Raw genomic sequence first — 13,801 nt, 5'->3', positions numbered from 1 at the left:
CTGACCAGCTGTTGTAATTGGCCGGATTTCTCCTCTTATTTTTTTTCAGCGGCTAGAGCTGACAGAGGAGGTAGCAGTTCATTTTCACACTCATGACGTAACACATATGGACCTGACATATTTCAAAAAATGCAAGTAAATACAGTTTTGTGTGGCAGGGCACCTTTTAACCTGTGTTATTACACGGCATTGTTGAATCCTTGATTCTGATTGGTCAAATAAAAAAAAAATTGTTTTTTTATTTTTTGTTTTTTCAATTTATTTTTTTAAATTGTATAAGCAGACCGAAAGCTATGGGATCAGTTCAGATCATAGACCCTGGAGGACCATTTTTAAAATCAATCAACTCACATTTAATTCAATATTTTGTGTCTCCCTGGAGCACTTTAAATATCTGGGTGTCTGTGTGACAAAAACCTACTCAGAATTATTTAAATGTAACTTCTCCCCTCTTTTAGCCAGGCTATCCCAAGACATCCACTTTTGCTTCTGTCTCTCGCTGGCCGAATAAATTGCATTAAAATGAATGAACTGCCCAAGTTCCTGTTGCTTTTCCAGTGCATACCTATTTTCCTCCCTAAACCCCTTTTCCACTCTCTTGATAGCTTAATCTCACAATTTATTTGGAAAAAAAGCACCCCAAAAATCAAAAAAGGAACTCTACAAAAACCTAAACTCCTGGGCGGCCTAGCTCCACCCAACTTTTTGCTCTACTATTGGGCTGCAAACATCAGAACAATATTGCACTGGTGCCACATCAACAGCCAATCTCCACCATGGCTGGAGGTTGAGGAAGCTTCATGTAGTCCCTCCCCCCCATTGAGCCACTGAATGATTTTATCATGAATGATTGATAAAATCAATGATTTTATCATTCAGTGGATCAATGGCCATCATATGCATTGGAGTAGAGTTTCCACATTATCAAAAAAAATCATTAAAAAAAACTGTTAATTCATGTATGAGTATCAATATAGCATTGTGTATAGCATAACAACCCATTAGCTGGGGAAAGTTTCTCTGAGCTCTTTCTTGATGGGAACTCTGTAGGAATCAAGCCGTGTTGCTTTGAGCTTATAAGGTCCAGGAAATGTAGTGTATGGCTCAGGACCAGCTGATGAGACATGTCTACTGCTGAACAAGCCGTTTTCATTGAAGACATGATGCTTTGTATTCTTTATGAGCAGTTAACTTGCGCGGGATGGTAATAACCTCATATGTGGGGATAGACTCTATAAACCCCATTAGGATTACAGGCCTCCATGTAAAATAACATCATAAAATCTGATTTAAAAGGTATTACAGCTGTGATTGAAACAGTAAAACGAACCCAGACGCGTAAATATTGCATCACTCCTCCGACGTGTTCCCTTCAAGACATGGTCAGGCGCTGTTCTCCGTTTCCATTAACAAACCACTTCCAGCAATCATTTGTTCAGCATCAAAAGAACTTGTCATACTTGACTTACCTTATCATCTGGGCGATATGTTTTTCCAAAAGCTCTCCTCTGATGCCTGAATCATGGAAAAATGAAAGCACAGTAAATGATCTGAACAAGATTAATTGAACAGTGAAATTAAAAAAGGTCAAAGCAGTGTGTAAGCAAATGCTGTAATCTGGTAGTCTATTGGACACCTGTACCTGAATAAAATCTTTTGTAAAATACATGTCTAGTGGATACATGGATTATAATGGTTGTGTCATGCTGTGGCTTGTGAAAGACAGAGACACGTACCCCGCAGCCTCACCCCTGGACTTTTAGGAGGGATGTACGTTGCTTTCAGTGTGCTAACAGTCTCCATTTTAGACTCCTGGTCCATTGTGAGAATCCCTATGTGTCCATGTTTCTGGATTTGTGTCCTCGTCTCCTGATTGTTGAGAGCAGCAACTGCCCTCTGCATAAATGGACATAAATGGTGTAAAACATGTTAGAATCTAAAGCAATTAAATACTCACTTTGTAAAATCTATGGTGTTGTTTCAGTCAAACATACAATGTGTCAAAACTATATCTATAAAAAAGAAAAGACAATGTCATCATTACAGTCAAAGAATAAAACAGCATCACGATAGGAATCAGTGTTTTTTTGCCAGGTTAGCTCAGTTGGTAGAGCGGGTGCCCATATATAGAGGTTTACTCCTCAACGCAGCAGCCATGGGTTGGACAAGGCAGGTGCTGGAGCCAACCTGACACTAGCATTTGCTCGGCTTGTTTCTCTGATAAGTTAAGATACGAATGTCCATTGAATCCAGTGAAACAACTGAGTTAAAAACAACTGAGAAAACTGGATTCAAAATCAATGTAGAGTATAACTGCTTCTGGCAGATAATGACAGCCCTGATGCCTGTGCAAAGGCTATGATGGCAACCTCTAATTTGGTGTCCTTGGGTTTCTTGAAAGGCGCTATATAAATAAAAGTTTTTAAGATTATGTTTTGGGCTTTTCCGCCTTTATCCGACAGGACATCCAAGTGAGAAAGGGGAGAGAGAGAGAAGGGGAAGACATGCAGGAAATTGTCACAGGCCAGATTCAAACCCCTCATATGTGCCTGCTCCACCCACTGAGCCAACCTGGCCACAATAAAAGTTGTCGCCGGTATTATCATCTATCTATTATTATTATTATATTATTTATTATTATGACAGGGGGCCTGTTGCACGAAACTCGGATAGGGATTAAGCCGGGATATTAAGTTACTGGATGAATTAGCGGACTCGGTTGCACGAAACCAGATTGAATTAAGCCCAGCCAAGTAACCATGGAGATTTAGTCTTTGCGGCAGCCTGGTCCAGAGCAGGCTAACAGCCGGCAGATTAATCTGGAGCTATGTGTCAAATCAGCTGCGTCTGATCCGAATAAACGTGTTTAACAGTTTTCATTGTCTTCTGCATGGGTTCTGCTTATTTTTATTAACATGCTTAGCTACTTGTCACTTTGTTTTCGCGAGTTGATTTAAACCTACTACAGGTTTAGATGTTAGGAATGGTTGCATGGCACCCTGATGCGGAGTGGACTTTCTTTCCGGGGGACGGTACTATGTCGAGGTGCCTGGCGTGCGGCGCTCCGGTGGCTGCTGCGGTGCCTGGTGCCGGGTGCCCGGTGCGCGGGGCTTTGGCTGCCAGCAGACTGCGAGTCGGTCAGTGTCCACTCTCTCTGTAAAGTAGAGATGACGCGCCAGGTCCGTGGTCTCAGCTTCAGGTTATTACAGGACGCGCTCGGAGATTAAGTGTGACGATATAGCAGATAGTAGCGATATTCTCAGATTGTTATGGCAGACTGGTCAGAGACCAATACATTCATGATTTCATTTTGTTGTTGTCCTTCTCTAATAAAGGGTAGTTTGTGTCTCTCTAATAAGTGGGCTATTGTTTTTTGTATAGCTATAAGGTTTCAAACTTCTAATAAGTTCCCATCACCGGACTAATAACGTGCCTATATAGCTACAGCACGTATGTAGTGTAGTTACATTCATCACACTGGAAACACCACAATGCTCTTAATCTTTTTATTTTGTGTGCGGTCACCTGTCAGAAAGATAAAAAAAGTGTTGTTTTTTACATATGTTCACAGGGTGTATTAAAGTATTTACTTTTTTTCAGTTGTTGTCCCTTTCTGATTGTCTGCATGAACATTAATTGTACAAGAATTAGATAAGCTATAGAGATTTGTGCATGGTTGTAAAACAGTTTCACGTGTGAATAAGGGTTTGAAAAAGCCAAAGTCCGTAGGGTCCATTTCCGAGGAACATTAGTTCCCTCTGCTTACGTGAGCAAAGTAGATATTTTAAACCCCCACACATTCAGTCGCGGTCCGCTATGTTGGGCTTTTTTTTGGAAGAGCCGTATTTCCCTTTTTCCATATTCTTCCCTTCTGTTTTTTCCATTAGAAGATGGCTCATGGGTGAAACATTTGGCGCATGCGTCTTCTCATCTCTGCATCAGTAAATCTGTCGATCGAATCGTGGTCTATTTGAGAAAGCGTGAACGTGACTTATCCTGGCTATCTACACCCGGTCGACATAGCTCCACCTGTTTATCCTGGCTCGGCAAACGTGCAAACCGATTAAGCAGGATGAGCAGATACACTAAGTCAAGCTGCGCTTTTTCACATATCCTGGATATCTTATCTACTCTGCAACAGGCCCCAGGTGAAAGCGACCGAATCACACAGACCGTGTACTTAAAATTACTAATTTCTCTGGATTAAAACATTGTTGGAAACATGAAGGCGCTGACACACCGACCCAATAATCGGTCGTCGGACAGTCTGGCGAGGTCGGTGACCCTCGGCCTTTATTTGCGCCGATTTGACATGCTGAATTAGAAGGCGGGCAGTCGGACTCAATGACCAATCTGATTGGTGGAGTGCTAAGCCAAAAATGACGAGCAGGATAAACGTGACAAACTCCTCTCAAAATCTAACGGAAACCTTTTAAACTGAAATTTGTCAATCTGAAAACAAGACAGATTCAGCAACTGCATGGCCTACTTCTTGCTTAAAATGTTTTCAGAACAACCCGTTCTCACTCCAACAGTCAGCGTCTAAAGGGACAAAAAAGGTGCCCTTCAGTGCGTTTGTATATTGTACTGGGGAGAGCAGCAGCTACACCGCGTTTAGTGAGTAGTATGTAAGGGGGGGGATGGGTCGAACACAAGACTTTCACCCAGGAGACCGGGGTTTGTCTCCAGCATGGCACCTTTCCTAAAGTTGTTTTCTTCTTTAACCGTTCCATTATTCCAGCGTGTCACGGAAGCCTAAGCCCACCCACGACTTTTTTCCCAAACTTAACTGTCCTGTTCTTCCCGGGTGTCACAGCAACGTAGGCCCACCCACCCAATGTTTTCCTTAACATAACAGCCTCAAAAGGGACACCAATAGTCCCGCCATGCGCGTTGAGATAAAGGAGACTTTTAGCGTCAATAAAAACGACAAAGGCACCTGACCAAGCGTTTGTATTTTACGAGATTGGAGGTAGAATGTGTTGTTCAGAAACATGTTTCGGTGAACTATTTTCGTAAAATAGGAGATTGTATTCCAAAGGAGCCGCCATGACGGTCTGGCTTTGAAATTCCAGAGAAGCCAGACCCGTGTGACGTGTTCGTCCAATTAGTTGTTGTTATGCTACACTACCCATATTCTTCTAAATCTGTGTTCTATGTTTTAGGATTAGAACTGACATGACTTGCTGACCGGCCTGTCAAAAGAAAATTCCTCTGCAACAGTTTTGATAAGGCTTATCATTATTAGACTAAAACACAAACTGCACCTGTAACTCTTTGCTGAAAGTCAAAACTAAATTTGAAAATTAGGGTGTAAACTTTTGGTCTGATGTGAGGACGAACACAAATAGCTACTCACACAAAAAGAAGTGGTTGGTTTGCCAACAGCTGGCTTCTGACTACTGGTTCACCATTTTTGGCAACGTGACTAACTTTGGTTAAAACAAAACAAAACATTTTTGGCCGTGGTAATACACCTTTCATAGAGAATTTGACTGGTCAAACACAGGTGTAACTAATACCATTCATCATGACTGAATTCCAGTGCCAGTGCGGTACCAGTGGCAGTGCTGGCTCACTGAAATGAAACCTGCGCTAAGACAAGTCCACCTGTCGCGCATGAAAATGCTGATTAGATATGTGGTCCCAGAACGCAGCATTATCACACCACAGCACTGTATAAAAAGTAACCAGTTCGGTTAGAAACAACAACAAACTAACGTTATAGCTAACGCTAGCTAGCTACATCATTGATTTTATATACACTAGCTAGCAGTCCGGCGTGTGGCCACTGGCTAGTTAACATTAGCGAGGCACCCTCCCCCTTATAATAATAATAATAATAATAATAATAATAACATTAGCTAGCTACATAAGCATTTCGCACTAACGTCGTTCACCTCTTCTACCCAGTTGTGCAGCATACATTTCCCGACGGTGTTGTCTACAGTGGTTGCCTGTTCGGTCATTGTGGTGTTGTAGCTAGTCCGTGAACAGCATACACTTTCTCTTTCTCTGAAATAACAACGAATCCTACTAAGCTTGTTCAGTTGACGGAAGTGTCGCCATGACAACGACATTTCTTTTTCAAGAGCTATCTATCTATCTATCTGTCCATTTATCTATACCTATTCTTTTAATTCAAGAGGACATTGATATATGACTTTTAATTATTTATGTATTACAGTTTTTTACAATCACTTTTTTTATTTAAAGATACATTTGCATTCATCAACATTCATCACAGCTCAAAACATAAAATTGTAAAGAAAGAGATTGCAACTTATACAATATGAGACCAGTTAACAGAAAAATTAATTACAATATAAACGGATCCATGAAGTGAACAAAATAAAAAAATAGAAAATAAATATATAAATAAAAATGTGACAGATTTAAAAAACTTGTTAATGATATTGACAACAGATGTTCTTAATTAACTAGATTGGAGTACATATAACAGATAGTTATAGCTTTCTTATTTGTTACTAATTTAAGAGACTCAAAATATACTGTATGTCAATTTCAATTTGGAATGGTTTAAAACATGGTCTTGAATTTGAACATTTTGATTTATGAATGTGAAACTTCCCTAATAAAATAAAAAGATTAACAAAATTACATACATTTCTATCTTTACATTCAAAATATGTAATAAGGTTTACCTTCAAGTGTGATTGTATGTGTTATTTTAGATACCATATAATTTTCAAAACTTTTCCAGAATCCATCCATCCATCCATCTTCATCCGCTTTATCCGGTATCGGGTCGCGTGGGCAGCAGCTCCAGTAGGGGACCCCAAACTTTCCCTTTCCCGAGCCACATCAACCAGCTCCGACTGGGGGTCCCGAGGCGTTCCCAGGCCGGTTGGAGATATAATCTCTCCACCTAGTCCAGTCTTCCCCGGGGCCTCCTCCCAGCTGGACGTGCCTGGAACACCTCCCTAGGGAGGCGCCCAGGAGGCATCCTTACCAGATGCCCGAACCACCTCAACTGGCTCCTTTCGACGCGAGGAGCAGCGGCTCTACTCCGAGCTCCTCTCGGATGACTGAGCTTCTCACCCTATCTCTAAGGAGACCAGCCACCCTCCTGAGGAACCCAATTCGGCCGCTTTGTACCCTGGATCTCGTTCTTTCGGTCATGACCCAGCCTTCATGACCATAGGTGAGGGTAGGAACGAAATTTGCCCGGTAGATCGAGAGCTTTGCCTTCTGCTCAGCTCTCTTTTCGTCACAACGTGCGATAAACGAATGTAATACCGCACCGGCTGCTCCGATTCTCCGCCCAATCTCACGCTCCATACCCCCTCACTCGCGAACAAGACCCCAAGGTACTTAACTCTCCTTCACTTGGGGTAAGGCCTCACTCCCCACCCAAGAAAGCACTCCATCGGTTTCCTGTGGTCCAACCATGGGTCTGTGTTGAACCCTCCACAATCCACCTCTATTGAAATGTCACCTGATACTTGTGAGAAGTTTTTGGACTTTTAACAGTAAAGTTCAAATATCCAGCCTATATTCCCCTCTTTTTTAAGCGTCTCCTAAACATGCATTGCTCAGCTATTTTTTGTCAGTTTGAGCCAGTTTCACGGCCGTCTCTTACAGAGATCATCAATCAAATTAAACCCTCACATCCCCCACAGACCCTGTCTCTCCATACCTTTTAAGGATGTATGGAACGATTGGCTCTCATGTTGAGGAAATTATAATAGTAGCCTGTCTTCTGGAGTCGTGCCTACTTTTTGTAAAAAAGCAGTGATTGAGCATTGATTAAGAAGCTGGACTTGACTCCACAAATGTTTCAAATTATCGTCCTATTTCAAAGCTTCCTTTTTTTCAAAAATCTTGGAAAAATGTGTATTTATGCAGCTACAGTTTTTTTTTGGAGGCACATGGCACTTTAGATATTTTTCAGTCAGGTTTTAAAGCATTTCATAGCACTGAGTCTGCACTTTTAAAGGTTTTTAATGACCTGTTTTTAATAACGGATTCTGGTGATTCAGCGATTTTAGTGCTTTTAGATCTCACTGCTGCTTTCGACACAGTTGACCACACAATTCTACTATCTCGCTTGGAAAACTGTGTGGGAGTTAGGGGGACTGCCTTAAAATGGTTCCAGTCATATCTTTCAGGGAGATGCTTCTTTGTTAAAATGGGGGACTCTACCTCATCAACTGTGCCTCTTAACTGTGGAGTCCCCCAGGGATCTATTCTTGGTCCTATTCTTTTTGCACTGTACCTCCTTCCACTTGGAATAGTTTTTAAAAAGCATGGCATCTCCTATCATCTTTATGCTGATGATTGTCAAATTTATATACCAATCAAAAAGCAGGAAGGCAGCTCCCTGACACCCCTACTAAACTGTTTAAATGACGTCAAAGCGTGGTTAGCCCAAAATCTTTTAAAACTAAATGAGAGTAAAACTGAGATCATGCAGTTTGGCCCCACTAATTCTATGATAAACTTGGGCCCCCTCAGTGATTTTGTGCATCCTGTTGTAACTAACCTTGGGGTAAAAAATAGACAGGATTTTAAACTTGACAACAAATAATGCAGTTGTGAAATCTAGTTTTTATCATCTTCGTCTTTTAGCCAAAGTTAAACCGTTTTTGTCTTTTAACAGTTTTGAACAAGCTATACATGCTTTTATTTCTTCTCGTTTAGACTACTGATGCACTTTATATCGGTATAAGTCACAAAGCACTTTCACGCTTACAGTTAGTCCAAAATTCTGCAGCACGTCTTTAATGAACTAAAAAGCGCGCTCATATAAGTCCAATTCTTGCTTCATTGCACTGGCTTCCTGTACGTTTTAGGATGATTTTAAGATTATTGTTTGTTTTTAAAGCTGTGAATGGACTGGCCCCACCATATCTCACCTCATCCAGATTTATAGGCCGGCGCGGTCACTGAGGTCAGAGAGCCAGCTCCAGCTTGTGGTCCCAAAGACGAGACTTAAAACTCGGGGGACAGGGCCTTTTCTGTGGCTGGACCTAAACTCTGGAACCTCTGCCCCTCCATGTCCGAACAGCCCCAACGTTGAGTGTTTTAAGTCTCGTCTTAAAACACATTTTTATTCTTTGGCTTTAACTCCATGTGAGTTGTGTGGTCCTCTGATGGCTCTTACTGTTTTATTGTATTTTGTATTTATTATTTTATCTATTTTTTTCTTTTTAAACCAGATGCTCTTATTTTTGTTTTACAATATTTTACTTAATTGTTTTGTATGTTTGAGTTTTCTGTGCAGCACTTTGGTAACTTTGTGTTTGTAAAATGTGCTATCAACATAAAGTGGATTGGATTGGATTGGATTCCTGCTGAGAACCATGCCTCAGATTTAGAGGTGCTGATCCTCATCCCAGCCGCTTCTCACTCGGCTGCGAACCGATCCAGTGAGTGCTGAAGATCACAGACCGATGATGCCATCAGGACCACATCATCCGCAAAAGCAGCGATGAGATCCCGAGCCCACCGAACTGCAACCCCCCCCGCCCCGACTACGCCTCGATATCCTGTCCATAAATATTACAAACAGGATTCGTGACAAAGCGCAGCCCTGCGAGGCCAACCCTCACCTGGAACGAGTCCGACTTACTGCCGAGAACCCGACACAGCTCTCGCTTTGGTCATACAGAGATTGGATGGCCCTGAGAAGGGACCCCCTCACCCCATATTCCCGCAGCACCTCCCACAATTTCTCCCCGGGGACCCGGTCATACGCCTTCTCCAGATCCACAAAACACATGTAGACGGGTTGGGCATACTCCCAGGCCCCCCCAGGATCCTTGCGAGAGTAAAGATCTGATCCGTTGTTCCACGACCAGGACGGAATCCGCATTTGTCCTCCTCAATCCAGGTTCGACTATCGGCCGAACCCTCCTTTCCAGCACCTTGGAGTAGACTTTACCAGGGAGGCTGAGAAGTGTGATACCCCGTTAATTGGCACACACCCTCTGGTCCCCTCTTTTGAAGAGGGGAACCACCACCCGGTCTGCCACTCCTTAGGCACCGTCCCAGACTTCACGCAATGTTGAAGAGGCGTGTCAACCAAGACAGCCCCTCCACACCCGAGCTTTCAGCATTTCTGGACGGATCTCAACAATCCCTGGGGCTTGCCGCTGTGGAGTTGTTTGACTACCTCAGCGACTTCCACCAGGAAATTGACGACAATCCCCCATCATCCTCCAGCTCCGCCTCTACCACAGAGGGCGTGTCAGCTGGATTTAGGAGTTCCTCAAAGTGCTCCTTCCACCGCCCTATTACCTCCTCAGTTGAGGTCAACAACGTCCCATCCTTACTGTATACAGCTTGGATGATTCCTCGCTTCCCCCTCCTGAGGTGGCGAACGGTTTTCCAGAAGCACCTTGGTGCCGACCGAAAGTCCTTCTCCATATCTTCTCCGAACTTCTCCCAGAATGTATTACAAAATGAATAACCATTAAAAAAAAGACGAGTTAATGATTCTTGCTCGGTCTTACAAAAACTGCAATAATTGTCAATTTTTTACAATCACTTTGTTAGAACCTTGATCTCATTTTTCAAAACTCTAGACACAAACCTCACAACCAATGATCAAAATACGCACATACTTGTTTCAGTTGCTTGGATACAATACACATAAACCTAAGCTCATTTGTTCATTTAGCAAAAATCACCTATTTAATATGATGCAACTTAATATCAAAGTACTACTACTTCAAAAAGCAATTATTAATTATTAATTATCTTTCAAATGATTGTCTATTCGTTTCAATACAGTGATCTACCAATCAATGGATACAACTGCTCAAAACTCTGAATGCATAGTTGTATGGAGATCATGAAAGTATACCGAGATATATTGTCTGCAATTAGCGGGAGCATGAACCAATTAGACTACACTATCTGGATTTAATATTTCATCATCATTCTGTCCTGTCATGTACTGTTTATCAGACACTGTTTCTATGTCCCGTGTACCACCTTCACTGTAAGACTATTTACAGTATTGACAGTCCTGAACTGTATGCATGCAGGCCATTGGAACTGCCTATCAAATTCTGTCAACTCCTTATTGATGATTGAGATAGTACATACTTTATATATACTTCATATATAATGCAATGTACAGTATAAATATATTATTGCTTTTTACAGTACAAGCAAGTTAAGGAACACTGAATTTGATGTCTTACAGTACTGTCTTTCCTTTTCTATTTTTTAGATAATTATTTAGATTTGATTCAAATAAACATATGTTGTGATTGTACTGTATTGTTTTTCATCTATACATTTCAGATTTTGTTCAATGATTCCACTCTGTCTGTAGTCTTCTCTCTACTACTGCAGTGCTTTTACAGGGATGTATTTTCATGTAGTACCAGAATGAAACATGTATCACCTATTTTGTACTACAATATTTAATGATTGTACGAACAATGACACTGTGAAACTAAGGGTAGCTTGTGTGTGGGTGATGTAAGGTAACGTTTCAATGCTATTTCACAATAAGTTGGTTAGTTTTGAACCAGTGATTGTGCAAGTGCAAGATTTCTTTAAAGACATGAATGCCCAGCAATGTTTGGAACATTGGACAGCCTGTGTTACAAGTGATGACCGTTTTTGAGTTTTGTGTCTGGAGTTTTGAAAAATGACATCAAGGTTCTGAAATTAGAAGCAAAGTGATCGTAAAACACGTCTGATCACAAAATGATTTACTTTGTCATCATGTTGACTTTTTAGCTAATGATTTTGACTTTGTCATTTTAATCATGGCTTTTTAGCTAACAATTATAATTGACAATATTTTTCTTATCTGGGCTAAGTTTTCATCTTATCTTTTGGGAGAAACATGACACATTAAAGGGAACTCAATGTGAGAATGTGTTTATTTGCTCTGTAACCTTGTTAAATCACTTGTCCGTTTAAAACCAAATACCAGTTATTCATATTGATGCAAACCCTGCTAAATTTAACACTCTGTGACTGTGCTTGTTACTGTGGAAATGAGACACAGAAACAAAGCACGGAGTCTGTTGCTGAGAAACAGCAGAGGAGTTTTCACTGTCACCACCTCAGCATGAAGCACAGTGAGAAATTGCATCAATGTTAAACAAACGGTAGACGGTCAAACTGTGCCTGCCAAGCCACACAAAATAATAGGTGTCCACCCATTATTTTACAGTGATCCATCTGTGATTATGTTGGCTATAGCCGTGTGTGTGTGTGTGTGTGTGTGTGTGTGTGTGTGTGTGTGTGTGTGTGTGTGTGTTTTTGTGTGTGTGGTGTGTGTGTGGTGTGTGTGTGTGTGTGTGTGTGTGTGTGTTGTGTGTGTGTGTGTGTGTGTGTGTGTGGTGTGTGTGTGTGTTGTGTGTTGTGTGTGTGTGTGTGTGTGTGTGTGTGTGTGTGTGGGGTTGCTGATACAATAGCAGATATAATGTTCACCATCTTAGTTTAGGTTGTTAACATTTACTAAGAAGCACTACAGACTAAGACTGATAGATAGGTCTATAGTTTCACGGAATTTGTTTTTATTATTTATTTAACCTTTGTTTAAATATAGGAGAGGCCCATTCCGATTAAGAATTCTTTTTTTCAAAGGAGACTTGGCCGAGATGGGCAGCAGCATACATAAAAACACATACTAGACCAAACACACAAAAAGAGACACATTAAAAGGAACTACAATATCAAGCATATAGAAAACTCACATTTCAAAAGAAAAAATTAAAGAGTCCGTTTGGTATCCAGGTACATTTAAAGACATTGAGATCTTGAGGATGCTGCCTCTTATTCTTTCATTTTGGATTTAAAAGCATTTAACTGGATTAGTTCCTTATGTTTCAAGTCATTCTGCAGCACATACATTCCAATGCCGAGGGTGCACTAAATACACTAAAGCCCTTCGTCTAATTTCAATACAGGCATCAGAGAAGGCGTGTTGTCTAGCACTTCTGCATGATTGAAACACATAGTTCGTACAGCTGCAGACCAAGAACTGCCTTTTATATAAAGGTGTGCCGATGACAGAGTAGGCCTTCATACCCGAGAGTATAACTCACAGTGAGTCAGAGCTTTACAATTGGTAATGGACCTCTGGGAGGCATGGGAAGCGCTGTCAACAATATGAAGACACTGAGCAAGGGTTAACATATAAAAGATTACAATAGACTTACAAAAAAGCCTTACATTTAAGAAAAACAATTTATTTCGAAAACAAAAACCCAGTTTTAGCCTCAGCTTCACCAGATGCTGCACCTGTGGCTTAAAAGTGAGGGAATCAACAAGTAAAATACCCAGATATTTATAAGAGGTTGTTAACTCTCCTAAAGTTAACAACATAAGTTTGGCCTTGTCTGCATTAAGAACGAGTTTCAGTTGAAGTGGGACATTAAAAACATTTTGCAAGTATTTAATGGCCTGCACAAGAGTTGATGTACCGCAGTACATAACCGTGTCATCAGCATAGAAATTCAAATTAGGGCGGTGCGCTGCTCCAGAATTCTAGGGGAAACACTGATTTATAACTATGAAAAAAACAAATGTGTGTGAATAACAAAGCAAAGAAGGAAGGTTAAGGTCTCATATCGTTAAATTCAGATCACCTTTTACCAAAAGACCTTCAAACTAGTTAGAAGAGCACCCACAAAAACACAAATAAAATTAATGAATGAATAAAATAACCAGTGTTTGTCGTTTTTGAAGATATGTGTTTGTGAAGATTCCATACGAAGCTGATAAAGAAAGTAGGTTTTCCAGCCGTTGTAGGATCCACATATAATATACTTCTCTACTTCTAGAGGAAAAATAGCTCAATAAATAT

General features: G+C 41.0%; 1 protein-coding gene across 1 annotated transcript in view; it reads right to left on the bottom strand.

Annotated features, from left to right (window-relative positions):
* The window catches only part of spag8 (sperm associated antigen 8), a 15,976-nt gene extending 9,899 nt beyond the window's left edge, over positions 1–6,077 (bottom strand). Inside the window, exons 1-3 of the mRNA XM_032539818.1 lie at positions 5,901–6,077; positions 1,737–1,896; positions 1,470–1,515 (exon numbers count right to left, since the gene is read on the bottom strand). Of these exons, the coding sequence (XP_032395709.1) occupies positions 1,470–1,515; positions 1,737–1,896; positions 5,901–5,969 (275 nt within the window). The 5' untranslated portion in view covers positions 5,970–6,077. The remainder of the gene's footprint in view (positions 1–1,469; positions 1,516–1,736; positions 1,897–5,900) is intronic.
* Positions 6,078–13,801: the final 7,724 nt, after the last annotated feature.

This window comes from Etheostoma spectabile, chromosome 16 (assembly GCF_008692095.1).
Source record: "Etheostoma spectabile isolate EspeVRDwgs_2016 chromosome 16, UIUC_Espe_1.0, whole genome shotgun sequence".
Classification (NCBI taxonomy): Eukaryota; Metazoa; Chordata; class Actinopteri; order Perciformes; family Percidae; genus Etheostoma; species Etheostoma spectabile.
The sequence above is the reverse complement of the archived record's forward strand: the minus strand, read 5'-3'. Positions and strand labels throughout refer to the sequence as shown.